Source organism: Anopheles ziemanni, chromosome 2, assembly GCF_943734765.1.
Source record: "Anopheles ziemanni chromosome 2, idAnoZiCoDA_A2_x.2, whole genome shotgun sequence".
Taxonomy (NCBI): Eukaryota; Metazoa; Arthropoda; class Insecta; order Diptera; family Culicidae; genus Anopheles; species Anopheles ziemanni.
The window spans coordinates 2,395,018-2,421,493 of record NC_080705.1 but is presented as its reverse complement, the minus strand read 5'-3'; the positions used below and the strand labels follow the sequence as shown (position 1 = coordinate 2,421,493).

Genomic DNA, 26,476 nt, shown 5'->3' with positions numbered 1-26,476 from the left:
ATTATTCCTTAATTGAAACATGTTTGACGTGAGATCAACGTGATTGTAACGTTTGCTTTATGTGCGTTGAGTGTTTCATTAAAGATTTATCAAAGTTTAGAGGCCATTGCTTTTACAATTTTGTTTCTACTTTTATCTGCATCCAAAATAACATTTTTTTGTTTTCTTTATTGGCAAAATTCGTCCCGCTCAATTTGTAAGTGGAAAATATCTTTCACCGTGACGTGGAAAGGGGTTCAGAAAGGATAACATAATATCGCCAAGCTTCACTCCACTGCGCCACGAGGTAAACAACCACTTCGTAGTAATTCTTCTCGCTAGACGAGGTGCAATGCGGCATTTTTCCCGGACTTCCACCATAATTATGGCCATCATTCAGACGCTAAGCGGCTCCCGAGCCCGCTCCAGTTTATCTCCGGCAGAACGACGCCAGACGACGGAAGCACGCGCGCCCGTGTAATTATAACTTTTGAAAATTAATACAATCTCCAAAGCGCGCTGCGAAACCGACCGGAAGAAGTTTTGCTGAAACGATGAGCTGAGAATTATTGGCATCCATTGCGTCCGCCGCAACCCGGCTGAAGCTGGAGTGGAGTTACGCTTTATATTCATCCTTCGTTCTCTGGCATGCTTTCTCCGAAAGAAATTATTTCCATTTTTGCTGCTTCCACAGTCGACATGAATGAACCTTTTGGATGGTGGCTGGTGCTGTGTGTGTGTGTGTGTTGTTGGTTGGGGAGTAAATTATTTAATCATGATTTATTCATCACTTTCCTTCAACTTCTTCCGCGACCGACTCTGATGTTTCCAATGAATCGATCATTGGAATGCCAAACCCCAGCACTGGTGGATAAACGCGTCCGAGTACGTTTCGATTCCGCCTGTCGATATCTCTCTGTCCGGGATGAGGATGGGGGTCGGCACGTGCCACGTGGTGGGAAAGATTATGCGATTGCACTTATGCATCGGATTAACGTAATTATAATTGTTAATTGAGCAACTTCATTAAGGCAAATTAAAGCATTCGATGCATTGAGTGCAGCAGTGGACACAAGAAGATTACCGCTCGTCGAACAACAATCATTCACGATGATCTGGTTCAAGTAACGCTTCGCCATCAAAATGAGTCGCCCGGGGAAAATCCCCACCCCCCGAAATGCACAAACACAAATAAAAAAACGTACTGTAATTAATTTTCAATTATTCAGCTAAGGTTGGAATTTATGAGACGATGGGTCATAATCCTGGTAAATGCGCCCCCGTTGGAGCTCATCTACCCCTCATTAATCCCCAACAGCATTAAGCGCAGGCGTTCGAACGATTTTATCACCCCGAAATGATGAACGACCGCGTCGATAAATCACGCTACGGCTTCGGTTTGAAGTGGAATTAATCTAATATTCCCGTGGGTGAGAATGCGAGAATGCCTAAACACACCTAATTGGAGGATAATGTGTTTAAATTTCGTATACGAATTACATTCGTTGTTGCCTCCTTCTACTCAACGCCCCAACGTATTTAAATCCTCATGCTGTGAAGCTCATAAACAATAACACATAGCCCATCGAATTGCATCATTTATGCCTTCGTCGCTAACGATAATGGGACAATAAGGCTTACCCAAAGCCACACCTTAGCAGTAAGGAATTCATCTCACGTACCATTCCAATGCGCGGCCTTTCTACACCAATCGCCTAAAGCCTAGCATATTTTGTTATGCTTATTATGTCTCCCCCCCCCTCCCTCGATTTCCACAGAAAGTCAAGTCCCCTTTCACGTTTTTTTCAGAAACTTGTACAATTTCTAAGCACCAAATAATGCTCTTCTAGAATGTTAGTGCGAGAAATCCAGCACGAGGTTAATCGACGTCGATCGGCGCTGATAGTTACATCGTATCGCAATCAATCATGCTATTGTTTAGTGTGGCTTTGTGAAGCTTGAGCAACCAGGAAGCAAAACAGGATCGAAGACACTCTCGACTCTTTGCCCGACTTGTGACTTTCGCTTTTGCCATCTCGCATCGACACACATCCATCAAACGATCAAACGAAAGTTGCGAGATTGCTGAGGTTGACGCCAATCAACCCACCACCACCGATCGCTTGCTATCGAATATCTCGTATCGCACTGAGGGAAAAATGTAGGTTAAATCCTCCCCAACTTGACCGGACTCTGGACGTCGGAAATCTTTATTTCTATCTATCACGATAACCACGGGCGGTCCACGAGATAATCGTCTATAACTCACCTGGGGGTTCCCAGTTGGAGGTGTTCAAAAATTCGCCAAACGAAGACTCCCGTTTGATGCTTCGAAGGGTTTCGGTTACGGCACGTTCCCGCCCATATGATTATGCTCGCGGGTGTGTCTTATGGTTCCGTGTGCCAAGGGTTTTCCACTCTCATAAATCAGTGTAACTACCCGCATCTTTGAAACTTTAGCCTTTGGACATACCGTTCGTCTTTCCTTCGGCTCCCTTTTCGTTTGTGATGTGCTTCGGTTTTGTGCGATTTCCAATTAGCATCTTTCCACCTTCCGAGATTCCTCCACACGGGTGGACAGTGGAAACCGAAAAGAAACGTACCACTTTTACTTGCTCTTTTGCCGCCCGTCACGATTCATCCGATGACGGGAGCGGACGAAATGTGCTAATCTCTTCTTCCAGCTTTCGTTGAACGTTGCCGGTCCAATTTGCATGTGAAAGGAGAAGCGCAGAGAAATCAGCAGCTCGTCGGTCTGGTTTTCCAAGCGATTATCACCGGAACGCAACCGAAAAGGCTTCCAGCGAAAAAGCGCGTTGTGGTTTTGCCGCAGATAAACACGCTTGCCTTACATTCTTTTCAAGGTGACAGAAAGCTCATTTGGCAAATATCTCCCATTTTACGCTGCTCTTAGAAGACCACCGTCTTGTCGGTTGTCTTCATCGGGGACAATTTGTTTTCCTTTCCCGATCAAATTGATGTTTGTTTTTTTAAAGGCTTTTATGTATGTCGTGTTTGATCGTTTTACGATCTATCAAAGAAATTTGGATTCGGTGCTTTGATCCGATTGAAACTCTCATCTTTGGAGACTCGAACGATGACGCAAGTGACAAGAAGAAACAGTCTAGGACGGTTTATAAGAAGCTAAAATAGGTTCACAGCATAACTTAATTAACCGAAAATGACTGGTAGGATTTCAGATGGTGTTGTAAGAAAGTGGTTTTTGTCTGCTAGTGTTTGCGTATCGTATACTTCATACATACTTTGCTTTCACGGAAACCAACAAGAATACGGGCAAAATCTTAATTGCTTTCGCACAAACTTGAGCAAAAGTTTGGTTAGTCTCGTAAGGATTCAATTAAAAGTTTGTTTCGGTGTTTTATAATATCAAAATAAATTAGGAGTTTTTATTCTGATGTGATGAAGATGATTTCTTTCAGTAGTGACTAAAGCCACGTAATTTTCCTGTATGTTTAGAGAGAATTTTAATTACTTCCCATGAAACAAGACAAAAACTGGAATGAAATGAAATACTGATATTTTCCCACAAAATGTATAAAAGAGAGCTAAGAATCGTAATCATTTCCCAAGTTTAACGTTCCAGTTTCGTTAAATGAGTTTGAAATGAACAAAGCAGAGATGAATAAAAAGGAATACCTCCCAAATACCGACCGACTGGCTCAAAACGAAGAATTTGACTCGCGAAGGCTTCCCGAAAGGCTGTTTGTCATCTGGCGTTGCGTTTTGCGTGAGTGAATGAATGATGAGCCACGAGGATGCGAACTCGAAAAGAAAACAATCGTAATAGCGCCGGTGGGAAATGGGTCATGAAGTCAGCGAGACACGGGTAAACCTCGCTAGGCCTTCATTTCTTCTTCCCTGAGACCGAACATTGTCACCGAGTCTGCACACATCCGGCCTCTCGCGTAAGTCATTCGTCAGGCGTAATTATCCGCACGTTTTCAGAATGTTAACCTCTCGTGTGGTTGAATTGTTGTTTCATTCCGCCATCACAGATCGGACGATCGCAGGATGCTGTGGCGTTTCGGAGAAAAGAATTTTTGGGAATTTTTAACGAACCGCAAATAACGAGAAAATATTTCATCGCATTCGTTGACTAGTTTTGCGAACAAGAGAGAGAGTTGCTTGTTGGGAAAACTAGTTTCGTAAAAACATGGGTTTATCTTACCTTTTGTTGGTTAAATCTTTAAAGTGCTGCAAATATTACTAACGATACCATTCATAAATTGCATATTTTGATGTGCTATAGTTCCTAAGATCTGCATATTGTTCCATTTTCCGATTTATAATATCGATTTAGATGCAAATGTTTTGTCTACCTCCTCAGCAAACTTCAACCTGCTTTCATACAGTCGTAATAATCTGTAGAAAGTTGAAATATATCAAAAGCTGTCTCAATATTAACTTGTTATTGTTCGATAGTTTGTTCAGACGAAACCTTGTTCGGTTTGTTTTTCACTTCAAACAAAACACATTTCTCTTCACAAAAAATGATGTCTGTTTTATAGCAAGGCAGTGGATGAATAAATGTTTTCATCTTTTTTACTTTGACATCCACTCAAAGAAAGCGATCGTGGGAAGGGAATTTCCAACGATAGGAAATCTGAAAAAAAAATGCAATCTTAAAACCAATCACTAAGCAATGGCGAAGAATAACACATTTTGCGAACATATTTTCCTGCTTTCGTCTGAATGCAGGCATTGGCTAACAGTACCTCCGGGAAAAGGAAGAAGCTAGACCGATTTGAATAAACAATAACAAAGGAAAAATATGTTCAGTGAGCAGAGAAAAGCAACTATCTGTGAAACCTCTGGCTGGCAAAATAAAGGTGGATTTTGAGACGAATCGATATGGCCTTCCCGATCATTGGTGGTCCGTTAACATTCGAATGGCGTTGGAAAATTTATGACTACGCAATTTTCCTCTTTTGCGTTCGCTTCCCTAATCGTGGTCGGTGGAGGGAAGATAAAAAGGTTTCAATCGAAAAGATAACATACGCCGTTGTGTTGAGGTCATACGAGATCGGATAGATCTGCTCTCGGAGTTTTGTTGGTCGATCGTTTTCCCCCCTTTGGCTCCCTGGTTTCGTCAGGGGGTATTTTCGAGTTCATCATCATTAGTCAAACTTTCCACGAAACCATCATTCGTTGGATGCGGGCTCGACGATCGTTACCGACTTCCACGTGAAAGAATCTTCACCGGCGAAAGCCGGCATCCCTTCTTGACACACAGACACACGGGTTTGCGTTGTGTTTCCGTCAATAGGTTTCACACATTTACCCGACATCGTTGACCGGCCGGCTAATGGTTCCGGAAGAGGAAGTTGCCACAAAATACCACTCGTCCGAGAGCTGGGCTCGGAACCTCGCCAGCGTTGTTGGGAGCGCAACAATGTGTGAAAAGTGAAAATGTAACATCCTCCCCACTCCCTGCCTCTAGCTACGCATTTATCAGGGGGAAAAAAGGTCGAGGCAACTTCTAGACGATCACGAAAATAGCGGGTCGTCGTTGATAGCGAGGCGAGTCTGCCTCTTTTTTCGCTTCTTTCGCCCGGGTGCGCACACATTTGACACCAATCCGCGTGCAAAGCTGTCAATCAGATGCGGATGGAAAACAGCACCAACAGACAACTCTTGCCCGTGAGAGTGCGTCCGAAACGGCAAAACTCGGACCGCTCGACAGAGGAGATAGTGTTGTGCGCCAGGGCGGCATGAATGAACAAACCAGTGGTAAAGGGATGGTAGTGCGTTTTAGACGGGGAACCGGGGAATCAGGGAAACGGAATGACGAGCGGATGAAAAAGAAAACATAAGTAAATCCCATTCGATTTGAACGGTCGCCTCCAACGAGCGCCCGATTCATGAGGCGACGAAGTAAGTGATGCTGCACATTAAAAATAGAAACGTATTCATGGCCATGATTCATAAATAATGTTCCTTCCGAGAGCCAATGGTCATGTGCTGACGGGTGAAAGGAAGACATGTGAGCATCGTCCCTAAGCCACGCGCTCTCTTTGCGGACAGCTTTGAAGTCAAACATCTATGAATATTTTTCAATCTAGGAATATTGAATTGCACAGCTTTATTGATATTTTTATTGCAACGATAATATAAATAAAATTCAATTATTTTTTTTATTTGCATGAATTAATCAAACTTTTTTTTGTTAAATAAATTATTATTAGCGCCTACCTTGGGATAAAAAATAGCATTTTAAAATTGATTTAAAAGACCTCATGGTTAAACGTCCATATAACACGAAAAATAAGAAATTTCCTTCATACACTCACAAACACCTGTCGATCTCTCTCTCGAATGAACATAAAGTGCAAATTGCCGCAAGACAAGCCTCTCGATCATTACTCGTTCGAACGTGTCATGTTGGCGAATTTGTAATGGAGATAACTGTTTCGTTTATATTTCGTTTGTCGTTTCGTTTGTTCAGCATCGATTGGAGCTCCTCTTCGTTCCAAGAAAACAGGGGACAGAGGACATTCCGCACGAAACTGTTGGTACCATACCGTCTTTCCGACTTTAATTGGCCAAGTTCACCGAGAGTCCCGTTGGTCACTTACTTTTATTTTTGTTTTTTGTTTGAACATTTGCCGACTCGCCAACCATTCGAGATGAAACCCGGACCGACCTTCGGCCATTTTCTGGTTGATAAGACTCCGGCCACGATCTGTGACGACCTTTCCCATTGGCCCCGCTCAGCTTGTTACCGGAAGATCGCCGACCACAACCAGCCTCCGGTTGAGGTCTCGTGCGTGTCCGTGTGTGTGCGTGTGTGAGTTCAATTGTCGGTGCGGTGAGGTTCTAGAAGTCGCGCAGATAAAACATCGACACACAAAAAGCACATAAACGCGCCCGTTCGCGGAACTCCAGCTTCCCCACCGGGTGGAGCGAGGTAGGGGTGGACCCGGTGTGTTTTCCAAAAAAAAAAACTAAAGGCCAACCTTTCGGCGGCCTTGTTGCAAAAGTTGACCGCGTGCTTCCCTTGGCGGCGGCGGCGGCGTCGACTGCGGCTTGATTTATGGACGGCCCGCAGTTTGGCCCATAAATTTTACTTCGTTTAGACGTTTAGACGTTGTTGTGTCCATACACAAACCCAACCACCCGCCGGCGGTGGAAAGTTTCCCCCACCCACCCCATACCTATTTCCCCGTTTCCCACACATCCAGCGGATGGGTGAAGTATTCGTTTTTTTATGTTTAATGTTCTCGGAAAGCAAGCATAGTTTTCGGTGAAGATACCGAGGTGAGATCTCCGGGAGCTTCCTCCCGGCTGCGATGCCCGAGTCTGTTATCCGTGGTTCATTTTTCAACGAATGATCGGTGGATCGACGATTTATGTTGTTCGCTTGTTAACGAAACAACGCCGTAAATTATGCCCCATTTGAATGCTGCTGCCACATTATTAGTTTTTTGTGCACAAACAAGTCCTTCCTAATCGGATAGTTTGCTGCCATTATTGTCGATGATAACGCCAATCCCGGCTTATCACGTACGTTCCTCAATATTCATCTTCACAAAGTGCATCCCACCACGAGGGTCGTCGTAAACCATACGTTCTTCCGAGAAGGATTACACCTGCTGCTGCTGCAGGAGAAACCGAAACTAAACCAAACATGCCATCGGGTTTGCGATAAATCATGACCGATGTTCCGGTGGCTTTTGTGTTTGCCTTTGTTGTTGCGCACGCGAAAACCGCCAACCCAACCGCGTGTGCCTTCTTTGTTTAAGAATTGCTCCCACCTCCAAACACCCCTCTCCTAAGTTGTGGTGTTGCTTGTTCGAACGCATCAATTTATGTGCCATATAACGGCTGACCGATTCGCTGATAAACGTGATGATAATTGAACGACGACCCGGTGGATCGCCGACACGTTCGCCTCCGATCGAGGGGTGGTGGAGTAAGTGTTCAGGCGTGCGGAAAACAACACGTGCGAGACAACACGATGCATCCTAAACGTACGCGCCCCGGGTTGTGCATTGCAAAGTTGCAGTTTGATTCAATTAAACTTATAATTAATGGTCCGAACTCTGGTTGGTTGGTGAGGGGGAGTGGGGTTTGAGGGGGGCGTGCAACATGGAAAGTGTTAATTGTGTCAGTCTTTAGAGCGAGTTCAACGGTCTATAGAACGGTGCCGTGTGGCAATGGAAAAATGTTCGGTTGCGCGAAAACCAATAGAAAAACCCTTGTCGACACTTGATCTTATGGAAACAGTACGCAAACTTTCATCTCTACTCCGCAAAAGCATAGAGTGACCGTCGAGTGGGCCCTGGGGAAGGAATTTATTTGATTACCCCTTCCGCCGCACCCTCCTTTATCACCCTCCACGGAGGGAACAAACATAGGTCACGAGTGTGTGTCGGCGTATGTTTAATTGAAAATGTGTTATGTATATCGAGACATAAATAAAACGCTTTAACCATCGGCGACCGACAACTGTTCAGTGTGTTCCCATCAGGTTGTTTAGACCGCGTTGGTGGCCAACGAAGTAAAAAACCTCTACGCTCTAGCCATTCATTTATTTTGTACGACAGTTGCGCGTTGTAGCGGTTCGACAGAATGACACGTTTTATGTACACGCCGGTCGGTTGGCGTTCTGGTTCCTGGTTTGGAGTGGGTTACTCGTTTTTGCCAGCACAAGGGCGGGCGTGTCTCGCCAACCTGCAAACAACCTGTGTCCGCGTTGATTATTTGCCCGGTTTTCCACCCACCCTCCCACGGAAGCTGGCAGGCGGCGGCCCCCCGACAGCATGACAAGACAAGCGCTGTTGTATGCAAATAAATAAGTTAATATGACAATTGTGGACAAGCGCGGACAACAACTTGAGGCTACTGTCGATGCCGACACATCGCAAGACACGACAATGGGATAAGTGAAGAGAAGACGAATATTGCAAGAAAAATCAACAGCATCCAAGTGTTATACACAGTGATCAATTCGATATTCTAGAAAAGTGTTGTTTTCAATCAAATTGCGACCAATTTTTAATGGTAAAAGTGAAAGCATCCCCTACGCAGAAAGTAAACCCAAATTATCTCCGGTAGCAAAGTGAGAGTCCGAAAAACTAGTAAAAGTACTTTTACCAATTTTCGTTGCCTCCTTTGATTAAACCCCCCCGACCGATCAGTAGGTAATGGTCTGTAGGACAATTTTGCGTCGTAACGCACAAAAACGCTTAGAAAGTGTTCGCGGCCACGGGAAAACGGAGAGAAAAATGGTGGTTAAAAATGTCCACTCGGCTGGATCGGCAGCCGGCTGTTTGCGCGACCATTTGTGCGTTGTCGCCCTTTTTCGTCGCGGAATGTACGCAATCCGAAGGGGAAGGGAAAATGGTGGCCACCATCCATAAAGAAAAAAAATGAAAAACTCTTGCGCGTCATGGGGACGGTTTTCTGCCCACATTGCGCCACTTTCTTCTTCCTTTCTGCGTAATAAGTTTGGTGATTACTTTTAAGGTTTGCGCAGAAATTGGGTCACTTCTACGCCGAGGTGCGCCTATGAAGCCTCTAATGCCCTGCGGCTCTCAAGGGCCATTCGTTCTGCTCGCTCCGGAGGGGGAAAGAGAAAGAGAGCTGGCTTTCGCTTCATTTAACTTCAGTTTCGATTTGCCGCGTGGAAATGTTGACGCTGGACGCTAGAAGCGGATTTATTTTTACTATCCACCGGCCACAGACACTTACGATAATTGGGTACGAAGATTTAGTGTTCGGCTGCGAACGAGGAAGATGTCGATCCGTCGATCCCTTCCGGGGGGCTTTTCAAGGGTACGACTCCGTGGTCCCTTTTTAGAGTCAAGGTCACTTCACAAGGCTCATTAGGGAAGCGCGTCGAAGCACCTCCAATAAATGTTTTCCGAGATATTATGAAGGCCATGCCACGCCCTGAAGCCGCTTCCAAACACTCCTCCGCGGTGGAAAGAGTTTAATTAAATTATCATCCGCATCCGGCGATCGGTTCGGTTCGCTACCGAATGATTTTCCCCGTCCGGAGTCGCTTCCGTAAGCTGCGTGAGAACGGCCACTCAACGCCGTTGTGCCTGCCGGGAGCGCCAACGTTCACTTTGAATAATAAATTAAGCTCGACGATTCGTCGTGTCCCGGCCGAGCCGTCCGGAAAGCTTCCTCCCCTTGGGGCCGTTCACTGACCAACTGCTCCACATTTCAACGTCCGTCCAGCCGGATAATCAATCATCCCGGAGGTTTGTCCCGTGTTCCGATCGCCCGGTGGCTCTCTCGCTGGCTTTTGGACATTCTTTCCGATTTTCACACCAAAAACATCTTTCCTTTTTGTGCCGAGTTGAGGCTTAAATGCGGTTTTCCCTTTCATTTTTGTAGCATTTGGGTGTCTCTTTTTCTACCTTCAAATCTACCTGTAATGGTCGATTTGTGCTGAAGAAAATCAATTTTAACTTCTTGTTTCCTAATGTGTCAAGCGGAAAAGTGATACAAATTCCCTACCTCGCTTCCCTGATCTTCTACGAATCACTTTCAAGGTTTCATTTGTCGAAATCGCCGGAAGGTAAAGTTTGACCTTGAGTTACTTTGATTCCCGTTTTCTCTGGTCTAGCTTTAATGTCCGTGAAGTAATACTATAACCATCAGCTTGTAGCAAAATGTTCGGCAAGTGACGAAAACAACCCTTGGGCGCCGGCAGCTGTTAAATGAAATTGTTTGTTGTATTTTCACTGAATACAACTAGCTTTCAAGAAAGAAGAGGAGGAAAACTAGCAGATTGGAGTTGAAAAAAGAGTTGTCCGGATGAAATTAGAAAGATGGACGTATCGTTGGTGTCGTGGCGATTGACGGCTGCTGATCCCTCGGATGATCGATGATCGGTTTCGGTGGCGGATCGCGTCTCGGGCAACATAATATCAGTAGGCCTCGGGACATGTCTGTGTGTATCGAATTAATCATCACCTGCCGAATGAACGTCCAGGGCTCCAATCAATCTCGTCCCTCCCGGTTCCGCGGAAGCCCTATCGAACCTTGGATCAACCAAAAGCAAGGAAGGAAGAGCAACCTGTCGAAAAAAGTGCGCACACTTCCTCCACGCGCAGAAGGTTACAAGGAAGGACGAAACAAGATCCGTAGCACCGATCCCAACCGTATGGCCAAAGGCGTGAAACCCATTTAGCTTTTCGCACCACTCGCGGAACTGGTTCCAGATAACTTGATGAACAGTTCTATGCGCGCACTTTCCCTGCCACTGGCGCAAAAGTCGCGATCGATTACTTTTCGATTCGGCTCCACCGTATCGTCAAACGCACAACATTGTACGCCGCCGGTACGCCGGCCTTCGCCATGTGACTGACACCATAAAGGTGGGTTTCCCTTCTGCTAAAGGCACAGCATCAATCGAAATTGATTTATGCACCGCTGGGCGCAGGCAGGCAGGAAGGAAGGAAGGGAGCAAACCCGCCCGAATCAACATAACAATGTTGCAGGGAAAAATTTACAAATAAATTCACTATCGGTCCCATTTTACTGTGTATGTGTGTAAAGGGGAAAACGACTGTGGGTGAACCTGTTCGGAGAAGCATCCTTCCAAAGGCGTCTTTCGCGCGCACACACAATGTAACACAATTTTCCGACGCACAACTATTCGCAGCCTCGTTGCTGGTAGCAACCGACACGGTTTCTGCAGAATCTCGAAGCAATCGAGACGACAACGCCCATTCAACATGTTCCACCTTCGCTTGCTCCGCATGGAAACACGATATATTTTCGATTCAATTGTAGCTTACACGACGACGCTCGAGTATCCTGGCAACCTGGCATAAATTTCGCTCTTTCGATCCCAAAACGGTGGAAAATCGTACCATACCATTCTTATTCGATTTCCTTCGCACCGGGGGGTGGAAATGCACCGGGGGAGGCATGGAAGGGAAGCGAAAATAAATTCTTTCTCGATCACTATCCGCTGCTCGTTGAACGGTGAACGAAAAAATTCCAGCTTGCAGAGCGATTGTGAAGTTCGGAATTCGATTGTGAGCATCTAGAGTGGGAGCGAAAAAAGGTCCACCCTCTAACACGTTGCCAGAAGCCACAACAGGTGCACACCAGACAAAGTACAGCCAGTGCAGGCGAAGGCTAAAACAAAAGGCAAAATGTCGTTAATTTGAAATTACTCTGCAACGGTCTTCGGGAGAATGTAAATATTTGCAACGAAGAACGAAACGATAGAAGGAAGTGATTCCACTTTGGTTGTATCTTTGTTTCGTCAATTAACAGTTACTACTCGCGAAAGGCGAGACGATGAAAACACGTCCACGCTTTCCTCTGATGAAGACTGCAGCAGTAAAGCTCGATTCGGGAAAGCCAACCGACCGGACGGAACTTCCCTTCCAACGAGAGATCCGTTTTCACGTGTCCCAACTTTTCTGTCTCTATCGGTTCCCGTTCGTGCCGGGGTGGAGAGAAGACATTGTCTATTCTTTATGCCTTCCGACATCGGCGAATTTGTAAGCTAGCGCTTTTTCGGTCGTCTATCGGGAAAGGAAAATCTAATCCATTTCGACTTCCTCCGCACCGCGTCGGAGAACGGAAGTGAGCAAACACTGCAAATTTATTGGCCTCAGACAAAGTGACACACTGTAGATATCTACTCTGGGACAACAGAGTGTGCAACACAAGAGAGCAACAGGATGAAATCTTGTTTCGTTTGTGGAAAATTTTCGATAAATACAGTTGAAATAGTTTTGATAGAGGTTAGTTTATTCATTTTAAAGTTGGAAGACAAATTTTTTGTTATTTAACTTGGCTAGAAATAAAATGTTTAATATGACTTTTCTGCTCCAAACTTACTCAGAAAGAAGAAAAACAAAACGAGAGACAACGGAATCATTAAATGCGGCCACAACGCATTTAATGCCCGACATAAATTTTATTTTCATTACACGTGACGAATGATTTTACACCTCAGACAGAACGGGAGTAATCAGCGGAAAATCTTTTCTGGCCGATGGCCTAGTTTTCCCCACTTGGCTTCAAGCGTCGAGCCAGTCTGACGTTCGCCGAAAAGAAAAACAAAAATCGGCCTTTCCAATGCATCACTCGCCTCGGGCGGCCTGGGGTCGCCGTGGAGGATTGATGGGAGTTTGATTACGGTCCGTCCGGTGGAAAGTCGGTGTTGATGCACACAATGACAGCGCCCCGAGCCCGCCGCGAACCGATCCGGATTACATCAGCTTCTCCGTCCGAGCAGTGCGTGGTATAAACCGTGCATAATATTTATACAGTTGCTTTTCAGATGTGTGACCATCGTCCAATGATCACTTGTGCTTATAGGTTCATTTTATGCTCATCACTCCCCTTTTTCTCCTACTTAACGCTTCTCACCCCCGATCTCTTTTTCTTTCTTCCCTTTTCCCCCGACAGGTAACATGGAAATGCTGACCTACTTCTTTGGCCCGATTGGCATCCTGCTCTTCATCAATCTGCTACTGTTCGCCTCAACTGCGCGCCAGTTGACCTGTGGCCTATGGAAGCGGGACGACGTGAAATCAACCACGGAACGGTAGGATCAATTACTGGGGCCCACAATTTCCCTGTCTCTCTCTCTCTCTCTCCCTATCTCTCGATCTCTTTACTTCTCATACATTTTTCCATCCCACTGTCACTAAGTCCACATCGGTTACTAGCTTTATTTTGTGCTAATTCGTAGAACTTAGGGTTGGTAATCGTGTAGCGTAAGGGAAAACATTCCCAACCCATCGGCCTAACACTTGACTAATGCAACGAAACGAAACTAACACACAACTCATCGACATCGACGGACTGAGCGGTGTTTGGATGCAGAGGGTTTTCTCAATAGAAGAAAATCTATTTTGCTGGAAAGTAAATTAGAGTTCGTGTCTAAGCTCTTGTTAAACTTGAATTGGAATCGTTGGAATCCAATCGTCTGAAACCAATATAAATGGTTTCAATAAAATCTCATCCTTTTCGGGGCAAGTGTTTTCCCAAAGCTGGGTTGGCACTCCAACGTACGAAGCTTACCTTTACGATCATAATTTGTCGTGAGCGTTGTGCAAATATTAGTTCCATTATAAATCCGGTGGTAAAGCAAACCTTCGTCCGAAGCCGAAAATCACTTTCGCAAACTTCACTTGCACTCTCGCGGTTCGGTTTCGGCAGTTTGTGTCCGGAAAAATTCGTTTTCATGTTCGCCGAGGTATTTTTCCGGAACACACCCCTCCGTTCGCTCCGGCCATTTTGGAGGAGGAAATGGAAAAGTGTTCAATCAGCGGAAAAATAGCAGCAGAAGGATCGAATGCGTGGTGAAATATCGCTCGGGGAGAATGAAAAAAAAGGAATAGTTCCTCGGGTGGGAGGAATTGCAAACTTTTCCTCTCCCCCACCCGACCGACAATGACCTTTTCCCTCCTGTATCCTGCTGCCCAAAGCGCGTTGCTAGTGCCCGAAATAGGTCAGCACATTTTAAGTTTTCCTGTCGAAAGCAATTTTCGATTTCGAACGAATTTGTACAAAAACCATGCTACTTCATCGCTTCCGTTCGACCGGATCCTTTTTCCGGCCCGGGGTAGATATTCCGGGCTGGCAGGGCTTCGAAACCCCTTTCGGGTATTGAATTTATCGGTATCATCACGTTCAACCTCATTTCCGGCTCTGACAAGTAGTAGAGTTTCGTTTTTTCCGTTGGTCGGTGCTAAAATCAAATCTAGAAAACTTTCCCTGGCGTAGGCGAAGGGCGGCGGTGCAAAAAAAAAGGGGCCTGAAACACAAAACATTTGTCCTACAGCTATTGGCAAAGTGCCGCCCATTCGGCGTGGGTTAGGTGGGAAATAATTAAAACCCCCCTTACGTGAAGGAAAAACCGGACAAGTTTTCTGCCATTCATCCGTTTCGGGCTGTCGGTAATTTTGTTTCAAGAGGTTTTTTCTCGGTTTGCTAAATTTCCGAATTTTTCCTCCTAATGATTCACAATCTTCAAGCCTCCCGCGTTCCCAAGCACAAGAACACAATGCTCCGAAGATTGTATCATAAATCTATATCAGAAATTGTTTAATTAGCTACAATTACCCAGCGCCGAGCAATGTTTTACTGTCACTGGAAAATTAATTGCTATTTGATCAAGTGTGTGCTCGTTCCTCTATTTGGTCTTGTTTCCGGACGGTTTCCTCCTCGGCACAGGCTGGAAAATTATTTTTCAACACATTACCCATTTCCTCGGGTGATGAAGCAATGAGATTTTCAAGCAGTTTCCTCTGCAATTGAAGGGACGAAATAAATGTCCCAAACTTCTTTCCATGGGAAAGCGTTTCCACAAGGTGAAACAGTCTGGTGCACTGGTCGTATCGAGACAAAGGCGAAACAACATCGTCCCCATTTTCTTCTCGCCCACCGAAGAAGGTCCTCTTTTCTACCTCCTGTGCGCCTTTGCGTCGGTTTTTCAATTAATTTCAAGAAGCCTCTCGACTAAACATTTTCCTGTTGCCTTCCGGAGGGGGCGAGTAGGGATTCGAATTGAATCGTGCTTTTTTTTTTTTTTGTTGTGGAAAAGTTTTGTTCCCCGACAGGGAAGTCTAACATTTCACCCGAAGTGCATCCAGACGAGACTGATGCAGAGAGTAGAGTTTTCACTCCAATTTCCCTGGCATGAATCCCAGTGACCATTGATGAACTTGCACAGTACAAGGATGTGCCTGCATCGTCATCATCATTTGTGGCGAGTGATTTTCCCGTTTGCCCACCCTCAGTGCATTTTCCACCGTGCGGGAGTGCACATTGTCTCAACATTCAATCCTTGTGCAATCCTTCGAGCGAACCATTCATAGAACTCGTAGAAAAACGAAACAATCAGATTCTCATTCCGTACATCCGGTCGTGAGGGAAGAGTTCGTGCATCGTTCGCAGCTGTCGGTCGAAACGTAACGAAACGAAGCCTCGTGGAAAGAAAAACTACCAGCATGGATCATTACCGGGCAAACCCGCACAATCGTTGATGAACAAATTGGATAACAAGGCAGGCTGTGGGGAGGATCAAAAACAAATTTCAAAATTTCTTCTCTAAAGTGTGCTCTTCTATTTTGCTTCCCGAAGAAAAGTTTCCATTGAAAACGGGAGATAGAAGAAAAATATGCTCAACATTAGCACAAACAGAACATGAAAATCTCATCTTACCGTTCGACATCGCTTCACCCAATGAAATATTCATCCTCCCGAGCTTTGGGTAATTGTTTAAATTTAATTTCATCGCATTTTCATCATGCGATCGATCAATTAGATTTTGATTGCTTAAAGTAGGTGCAGAAGGGCAGAGGGACAGAGTGACCGAACCGGAAGGGAAAATGCTCAAATACACTTGGCATTGCTCCAGCCAGTCACGCAAACATTCGCCATGGGTTTCGCAGCGTCGATCATACGACGATGGCGACATCATCAAAGTCAAGAGCGAAACACGACAAGTACAAGTCGTTGCAAATTTAGATTTATAGATCCGAGTGGTGGTCGCCACCAGGCCCCTCCCGCTGCAGGGCCTACAACCTGTTCCGGGGCACTCCAATGTTGATCGGTAATGAAGCATTTATCGTTCTCGAATTTGTCGCCGAACCCTTTCGAATGTTGGTCACCGAATGACTTGAATGGCAATTTGCTCGAAAGACTTCGAATCGAATGAGCGATGGTACGCTTTTCCTCCACTTGTCACTCGCGCTGGGTGGCCCACCGGCGTTTCCAACCGTTCGGCAAAAGATCCAACGGGAAAACCCCGCGTCCTCCAAGCCACGAGACCACCAGAACGAACGCCGCCGTGGTAATGGAATCACACACAAAAATCTGTATCATTTCAAGCGATAGTTTTTCCATGTACTGTGGTTTATTTTTTCTCCTTTATTACACTGCGCCCCCTGCTCCCGGGGCTTGTGCGCTCTTTACGAGGATTTATTGCACCTTTTGCTACACTCTCGTTTCGAAACCGGGGCCTTGTTTTATCTGCGTTCGTTGCCTTTGCTTCGGCCGGACGGTAAAGGACGATGAAGTGCAGCCTTCGGTGGAAAGCTCCTTTTGCTCCTCCAGAGCCGAAACCAAACCACCAGATGTCGGTTACCAGTGCGACCCCGGGGTGAAAGAAGAAAGTGAGTGATAAATCTAATAGTAAAATGGTAATAAAATAAAACATAGCCGGAAAATGAATGGTGTCCCATTCCGTACGACGGCGGACACCCGCGCAAATAAATAGGAATAACCGCAAGCTCAGGCACACTTACACACACTCACACACATGGACGAAAAATTGGGGGTGGTGATGTTGGGCGGAAAAAACATAGCTTTGCTAGAACTGCATGCGCCAAATCCCAAGGGTTTTGTGTAGCTCGGAACGGTACTGCCTTTTTTACATGTATGTTAGTCTGGGGCGACTCCGCGGGTGTTTTTCGGTGAGGCTTTGGAGTAGGTTTTTTATTTTCCTTTTCCGCTGGGTCGCCAACATCGACTGAAGGTGCCAGCCTAGACGTGGAGTATCATGTATGTTTTTTTTTGTGTAGTTGGGCTAGTGTTGTGTGTTTATGTTTAGTGATATGCTCTCTCTATGTGTCCTTGCTATGTCGCGCCGTTGTGCGTTATGTTTCGTTTCTGGCATGATTTAATGATTCCACCAACCTCTCCCCCCCTCGTCGTCCCCCTTTCTTCTCTTCCCTCTCTCTTCTCTCTCCCTCTCTTTTCTTTCTCCCCCGTGTATGCTCAGCCGCGGTTTGGTTTCTTCTCCCTCTTACAGTGCGGCGCTGGGGCGCGTCTGCTTGAAGCTGGTCGTCGTCATGGGAGTCACCTGGGTGGCGGACGTCATCTCCTGGGCCGTCGGTGGTCCCAACTACCTTTGGATCGTGACCGATCTGATCAACGCACTGCAGGGCGTGTTCATCTTCATTGTCGTCGGATGTCAACCGCAGGTGAGTTTTCCAAACGGGTTCTTTTCCGATCCGTTCGCTCCGGATTGATTCTCATCGAGATTCTTGTCTTCGGTCGGAAAAGTTGCCCGTTGCAAGCGCATCACTGTTGTCCGGAAGAAGGAATGGAGTGAACACACACCTTCTGAAGCTGTACATGGCGCTGAAGTAGTTCGATAGGTTTGAGCTGCCTTTTATTATCACATAACTGGCAATACTAATTTAAAAAAACGATGGAGTTTACCAACGACACCGAATTAATTATTTTGGATAATGCTACATAACTTTCCTCATCTAATTTTCCTATCTAATTGAATAATCTTCGCGTGACGATCGTTTCTGGGTGTTTTCCGTTCCACACATCGACCCACTTTTGCGTTCGTCCCAAGCAAGCAGAGAAGTCTACTAACCACAAACTAGTTTCCGTCGCGGAACTCACTCCCACCCCGCGTACGGGGGCTGTCCCTTTCCTTGGCCTTTGGGGGGCCTGGACCGCAAAATCTCATTTGGCACCATGTCATCCGAGACGTGGCTGGATCGTGTCCAACGCGAGCGGAACGATCTTGTCGAAGCCATCTGGAAGCTGGCAGGTTTGATGGTTTGCGACCACCGTCGTCAACTCGAAGGCAAAATTAACCTTTACTACCGACCCAGGTGGTTTATGCCTATTACACGCCGCTTGCAGCTTGTTTGTGATAACGGTTGAGAGAAAAAGAGAAAGGCTGAAGGAAATAGAGATAACCAGGAGTTTGGAAAGTTCTTTGTAAGCAACACACATATCGTAGGAAGCAGAAAAGGCACAAACTAACGGAATCAGCGAGGAGGAGGTTAATATGTTGAGCTTAAGCAAACAGCAGAATGCACTCATCTATTTTCACCAGTGGCTGTGTGTTGGGATTCCTGGAATGGAAATTCGTACCGTCACACGAAACAACCAGTTGCAGGACGAAATAGCCCACTTCCACCGCAAATAGCTACTGACCGTTCATATTCATTATCCTAATTTCAACACCATCTGTGTTGGTTCGTGCAAGATGCGTTTTACGCAATCCCTCGAATCCACGAGGCGATTACCCGGAAAGGTCCACCCTGGACTCGTAGGTGAAATCAAAATTTATAACCACCATTCTTTTCTTTTCCATCCCTTTTCTCGCACGGCGTACGGCAGGTCTGGGCCGCCATGAAGCGCCTCTGGAACTCGAAGACAGGTCGGTCCTTTACGAACACCACGCACGGCCCGCAGCACTCCAGCTCCTCGCACGGTCTGCCCTCGATGGGCGAATCGATCACGAACAACACCTGCACGAACAACACCACCACGACGACCTCCAACCGGGTCCCGATGGAGACGGTCTGCTGAATGGAGCTGGAGCTGGTTCCGCTGCCGACGCTACCGGAAGAGCTGGCGGGATAGCATGATCTTGCCGGCGGCATCCCGGTAGCCGAATGGCGTCGCGAATCGGTAACGCTGAATTTGTAGACTCTGGTAAGATCACCGGGGCTTTGGAGAACTTGGGACTTCGGGGGCAAAAAAGGGGCTGCAGTGGGAGAGGAGAACTGGCCGGGACGATCAGGGAGGACGACGATGCCAACATGCAGCACAAACCATACGCGACATGGCGACTCTCGCGAGTCGACGAATCGACGATCGGCCATACTGTGATAGACGAATCGATCAGCTCACAGCTATTGTGCAATCTTTCACAGAAGGTCGGAATTAAGTTTTACCCCGTTGGCTAACATTTATACATACCATCTCTGCGAAGGACGATCGGCCTAACATGAGCTTCTCCACTGCAAGGCGACAAGTTTTCTCTTGTGTTAGACGTTCTTCTAAGGAAACGAAAACAACAACGCGTCACCCGTTCAGTCATTAGAACAAGTTCATCCCTTACAGCTTACGGCTAACTGCCAGAAAGGTCAAGAAAGATCCTTACGGAGGAATATGATGAGACAGGAGTCAGTTTAAGTTCCACCAAGTCAAACGCGTAAAACAAGTGAAGAAACTTTTTCCTTCCTTTCGGAACACCTCTTTTTTTGCACAACTATATGTGTGTGCTGGTAGTTTATAGTATAAACCTCCACAAAACGTATACTAACCGTTAATAAATAATATTTAATCGAACAAACTCATTCTCTCACAGTTCATAACGCGTTGCACAAGTGCTGCACCATTTACGGGACAGTTGTCATTCATGGTAGAATAGATAAGTCAAACATTATGCTACAAACTCGAATCATAGTAGAGAGAGATAAAGTGATAGGCGTACATAGATATGCTGTTTCTTTGTGCTCGACCTTTTTTTATATTTTGCCAAAAACATAATCCCAAAAATCATTTTGCAAGAAGGTAAAGCAATTACAAAACAACCAACACAAGCGTCGAAAGCGTCTAGGCCTAGAACTTTGAGATCCCCCCAAAAACCCTCAATAATGTGTACATTTACGTTTGTTTATTTGCAAAATCAAGTGTATTATAAGGCTATGTTGATAACTCGCTATGTCGAACACTTTTCGTTGTTTTGTGTACATTTTATTTTCACCCCGATGGTGATTTGCTAACGCCTGAAGATGGTATTTCGGTTTAGTTTTCGTTTATTTGACCACTGCCTGCTTGCGCTAGGACGAAAAAGGTAGAGTTAATCAACGTTACGGCCTCGCTTTTTTCTAGCTCCAGCCCAGAAAATGGTGCCCAGCAATGGAAAGGCAGTCTTAGGCGATTATTTAGAGCTTTACTTAAGATGTAAGATATTCTTGTTTAACGGCACGTGGCCGTTTGGTCGTATAATTTTGTTTGCTTGTAATATTTACTTAACACACTTACACCCGCGTATTTATGTAAATAGTAATATAGGGAACGCACTATCTTTACTGGTTAGTAGCGATTTGTGGGAGGATAATGTTTAAAATGTGTCCGACGTGGCGTACTCGTAACGTAGCATTTTTGTTCTAATTGACTGATCACACCCCAATCGGCATCGTGTTCATGTGGAAACAAGTATTGGAAACATGATAAACTTTGATAAAACACATGTTCCTCCCCCTACTCCCGAGGGGGGGGGGGGGGGGGGGGGGGAGATGAATAGTAAGCGAAACCTATTTGATATCGTGTTCTTTTTTAAATCATACAAATCGTGTTATACTGTAATTAAAATATACTAACAACGCGAGAAATATATGTACGAAGAAAGCAGGCGCACGTAAAAATAACGCACGCACTTGCATAAGCAATTCGGAAGAATGAAATGTTTTTCTTTTAGAAACGTTTACAAAATTATATGCCAAACGCGATAAAACGAAAATACTAATTACAATTTATAAGAACAACAATGAAAAGCAAACATGCAATTAGATATTGGTACTGACGATAAATGAGGAAAATACCCACCGGAGAAAATGAATAAACAGCATCGATTTACAACAACAACATTGCAACACAGAACTAAGAATAAAAGGAAGCTCTTAGATTACGATACATTCTCACTCATAGCCACTTAAATTGATACTTTGCTATTGAATCCGATTTATATCGACATAAAAGTAATGCAGAACCGTTGGTTGCGAGAAGAACTAGTAAACCAATGAACCATTCTTATAGCGCGTCTCTCTAGTATTCAAATTCGAATAGAAGAACCGTATAACTCGAAAGTGATAGCAATAGAAATATAGAGGTAGAGCAAATCAATTAAACTCTTCTCCAATTAAGCTAAAACGTAGTTAATCAATTCGCGATAGATGCTAATCCGGTGGCGATAAAAAGCGTTTGCGAGTGCCCTCGACGGATGCAACTTGGTGCAAGGAGGATGCATTTGCATTTAGCCAATCGGAACCCGGGAGCAAACGCAAGAAACGCCGGGAGCAAAACGGGAACGTCAGTATTTTTACATCTTTTTTCTTCATCTGCCCTTAAACTCGTTAGCTTCCTTACTGCAATCGATCCGTACAATCTGTATGCCATTGCTACGAAGGAAAAGTGAAAAGAAATGCGCTTCTTTGAGTCCCAATGACTCCGTGGTGAAGGTGCACGGCGATCGCAGCATTCTCACGCCGACAATAGCATAAGTAACGCAACTGTTCAACATTTATCTTACTCTCCCGGTGCTCGCCGGGAAAATCCTCTTGACCTACCACAAGCGTCGACACACACGCTCCCGGGCTTTTTCTCCGGGCTTCTGGAAAACGTTTCGTTTTTCACATCGCCCGAACCGAACGATAAATCAATCGGGCAGCAGCACGACTCGATTTTCAAAACGGTTAGTTTGTTTTCGATTCGAATCGAAACAGTTTTCCTCAAATTTCCCTTCCCGTTCGGCCAAGCACCGGCAACACTTCTTTGCTTTTGCCGGAATTAAATTGTGATCGGCTGATGTCAGACTCTTTTTCCAACGGGGTTTTAAACCCTCCTTCCTTCACAACCCGGCGTACAATATGAAACATTTACAAACGAGTTTAAAAAAAATTATAGTCGACTGTCGAAGAGTAAAGCAAAAGATGTGCGTACAATATTACATAAAAATGTGTGTGTGAACAAAGTGCGGCGCAACGGAACGGCGCTCTTCAGAACAATATACAAATCAGCAAATAATGATAAATCGGTGAAGCAAAGTGGGAGTTTAAAAGCAGTCTTTACAAGTTAATAACACAAGCGCAATAAATATACATCTCTATACTATTATCAAGCGAACAGTGTAGCGAACAAGAAAACGAAGGTGAACGTGTGCTGACGGTGTCGCTTACCTTAAAACATCATCCGAATATGAGAAAATATATTACAAATCATTAAAATAAAGGTAGGTCTACATCATTTGTTTTATTTTTAATATTCTGGAAAATTTTCTCCATCCTAACAGATACAACAATAATGAACATTAATTGGATGGATCGTGTAATATTGGCATCGCCAGTAGGAAATCGGTTACAGTTGAACTTCCTGGATGTGTATGCAGGAACTTTCATTTGCGCATAAGAACCCGCCCTTTTGAGACAGTTGCGTCATTCTTCTGCAGTCACTCCGGAGTTGCCGTTGTTGGAGCATAATAAACTCTAATCAACCTGTCAACCCGCCACGCTCCATCGCTTGGTAAAGTTTGTGTTGTGTGTCGTTTGTGAGGCATGCAGGCGCCATACCCGGTTGACCGGATGAAGAACCGGCGGGTAAAAAAGTAGCAAACCGTATGGACACTTGGCTTAGCTCTTAGTATGTTGTTCAGTAGTGCGTTTGTGGATAATTATGCATCCGCCGCCGCGGCGCGAAGATTGCGTCGCATGACATAAGACGGCGACGATGACTAAAAAGCGACGTCGATGGCGTCGAGTCGGTGTGTGGAACTTGCGCGACACCGTACAATTAGCATAATAACAGCTGGGAATTACCCTCCGTATACGTATGCCCAGGCGCGTGCGTGTGTGTTTCTGCGAATTGCGTGTGTGTGATGTGTTCGTTTTTCTCTTCATCCCTTGACTACGGATGTAATAATCAACCCACACGGCACGAATGGTGGCGCGCGGTTGCGAGCAGGTTGATTGCGATTGGAGGGGTTTTTCTTTCGTGTTTCCATACTAACTTTTCCTCCCTAAGTCATCATTATTATGTCAGATTGAGAAGTGACTCACCCCACTGACTGATATTGAGTGAAATCACTTCCCCACTTCGACGACAACCGACCCAGATTCGAAACAAGGCTTTTACAAGGCCTCTTATCAACACGATCGATGCATTAATAATCAATCATACGGTGTGTTTGACCCGAGGCATAGAAATTCATCACAATAATTCACCGAAATGTGACGCCATTTAGAAGATCATCGAACGATCGATCGCTTGATAGTGACGTCATTGGTCGAAACTGTACGATGAGTTGTGGGATCAATCGATCCATCGAAGTAGGCTTCAAGGTAATCATTTTTTCCCCCAGCCAGCTGAGATGGACAGAACCGGATTAAAAATGATAGATGATGCAGAAAGTTTAGACATTCCAATAGTTAATTCCAGTAGGGCTGCCTATATGACATATTTTTATCGGTTTACTGTTCCTATCAACACCGCGCCTGCGGCTCCGCGATCATGGCGTCGTTTGGACGCGAGATGACCAATGGAAACACACACCGTCTTGGGGTTTCGTGCTCCACTTCCAACGCGTTCACTTCACACACGTGCCCCTAGCGTTCGTTGACCGATAACGGCGACGTTCTTTCCACGTGGTACGATCTCAATTTCAACAGTGGGTTTAAATGTTCGAAAATGGAAGTAACAAAATGTGCTGGTCACTCTCGTACCTTTCCAACCGTACAACCATCTGTCGTCTTTCATATCATGTACATACATGTGCCGTTTGGTGTGTGTTTTCTCGTCCGCGTTGCTAAAACATCGCGCACAAACTTTTTGGACAATTTATGGTAGTTTTGTCTTATTGCTTGTGTTTTTTTTTCTTCTCTTTTACCCAATCGACTTGGTTGGTGTGCCGGTGTTATGGGGGCCTTCCCTGGAATTTGACGAATGCCAACAACACAAGGCGACCCACGGAACGGTACGAAAGTAAAACAAAACGCGTCAAACATGGCGGCCGGTGCCAAACCTGGGGCTTGACCTACCGGCGAGCTTGTGGAAAGGTCTTCAAATACGCATCAACCTTGCCCAAAATTTTGCATACGTTCGCACTTCCCTTCAAGGTTACTGAAGAGCCAAAGAACTTGGCGGAATAGGTAGGAGGGTACGAAGGGGGCAAACCCATTTGGCTTTCTTTTGCTTACTCAAGCGTGAAATTGGCTTCGAGCCTGCTCTGGCGTCCTTCGACATTGCGAATGGCCATCTCCTCCCCGCCGGGTCGCGGGGTCTTAAAATCGCCACAGGAAGTGGTCAACTGCAACAAAAGTTTGAACAGAGGTACTTCACAGCCTTTAACGGCTGAAAGAAGTATTCGTAAAGGCCATCGGTAGGATAAAAAAAAGATTGAGGACATTTTGAAACATTGGTTCGTACAAATGATCTTTTAGCAAACCCATCGAAGAGCGTGGTATACAGTCGAAAACAAATTTCCGTCTCGTAATAAAAATGAAACACTTTGAGATTTGCGTTGGAGGCGTTGTGGGAGCAGTTGATAATGGTTTTGATTAGCGGATGTGTGCTTTATTGGGCAATTATGCACAAAGCCTCGGCAACGATGACGCTGGAACCGCCATCAACAAACCATGCCAAATTGATTCATTGAGTGGTTCTCTTCTTCTCTCGGCTGAAATGTTGATACACACACACACGGTTCGCCGTTTATGAGCGACAATTGGAGATGAATAACCGGGAATGGACGAAATTGAAAGGTCTTGAAAGACGACGGCTGCTGCCGTGAAAGTAGTGTCCCAGTGTTCCCCATCTTCAGCTTCGTACCTACTGACCGATTTACCGGAACACAAAGTTTTTAAAACGGATCCAAAGTCCTCCGTCCTCTCGAAAGCGAGGCTCATAAATCCTGGATAAGCTTTCCTGACCTAAAACCGATTCCGTAGAATAACAAATCCTTCGGCAAGGCTTACGGGAACCCCTAAGCCCTCTTCGAGTGGCATGCAAATCCGACTGCAGCGCATCCGAAAAGGGTTTTATTTTTTATGTGGCTCCGCTGTTGGTTGGCCGGTCGGCGATAACTAAACGAGTCTTCAGGTTCAGGGGAACGGTGGGTAGAGAAGAAAGAAATTTGAGAAAAAAAACCCAAATTGCAATTGAACAAAACGTAAATCTACGGTAAAACGCACCCTGTGGGTGCCATGCATGAGGAGGGAAAAACCTTCCTCGGTAGTTTTCCCTCCAACGAGTCGGGAACGGGAAGGTGCACTCTTGCATCCGGTGCATATCGGGACGGGCGACGTTAGAAACAATAAACATAAAAACATAAAGGCGCTTGCCCGTCTCGTCCCTTTCTCCGGTGGTTCCGTTTTTGCAACGTTTACCCGTGCGGGATCTTTGGTCGAAGAAGTTGAAAGAAAGCAGGAGAAGGCTGAAGAAAGAAAGGCGGAGGAGAAACTAAACATACAATTTTTGCACAGCATGGTTTATGCTTTCGAACCTCTTACTGAGAAGTGAGCGAGAAGGACGATGTTTGAGATGTGATGTGAAAAGGAAAGGTATTAGAATGAGATGGACGAAAAAATGCTTTTTCTTTCACGTTCACCGTCATCTCACGAGTCAGGATCTTTTTGAGAGTAAGAGAGAGACAATGAGGGAGAGAAACTCCATACGTAAAAAAATTATTTAGTTTTTAAACTGAAATCCCCTTCAGCTTGACGAACTTTTTGTTTTCTAACTTTTCAATAACGTGTTTACAAAAATTATAAATCCTAGTTTCAGAAATATTCCCTTTAAAAGATTTAAAATTCCAACCGAACCGTCAGTTGCGAGATCAAAACAAAGCACCACAAACTCGCTCTCACACGCGAGCTAGCCTTCTCTTTCGCGCAACCATCGCACCAACAACGGCTAGAGGTACCATGATTCCGACCCGCGGAACGCTCTCTCGGAGTCACGGAAAGCAGAGCAGGAACGCCGATTTTTGTAGTCAGAGTCCGCTGGAAGTCAA

General features: G+C 45.4%; 1 protein-coding gene across 2 annotated transcripts in view; it reads left to right on the top strand.

The window, feature by feature from the left end:
* LOC131281379 (probable G-protein coupled receptor Mth-like 1) overlaps positions 1 to 19,438 on the top strand; it is a 135,006-nt gene extending 115,568 nt beyond the window's left edge. The window contains exons 5-7 of one of the 2 annotated variants that reach the window (XM_058310708.1): positions 13,390 to 13,528; positions 17,744 to 17,915; positions 19,081 to 19,438. In XM_058310708.1, the coding sequence (XP_058166691.1) occupies positions 13,390 to 13,528; positions 17,744 to 17,915; positions 19,081 to 19,272 (503 nt within the window). In that variant the 3' untranslated portion in view covers positions 19,273 to 19,438. Of the gene's footprint in view, positions 1 to 13,389; positions 13,529 to 17,713; positions 17,916 to 19,080 lie in introns of both variants that reach the window. The other variant, XM_058310707.1, reaches the window with a different exon arrangement.
* The last annotated feature ends 7,038 nt before the right edge of the window (positions 19,439 to 26,476 follow it).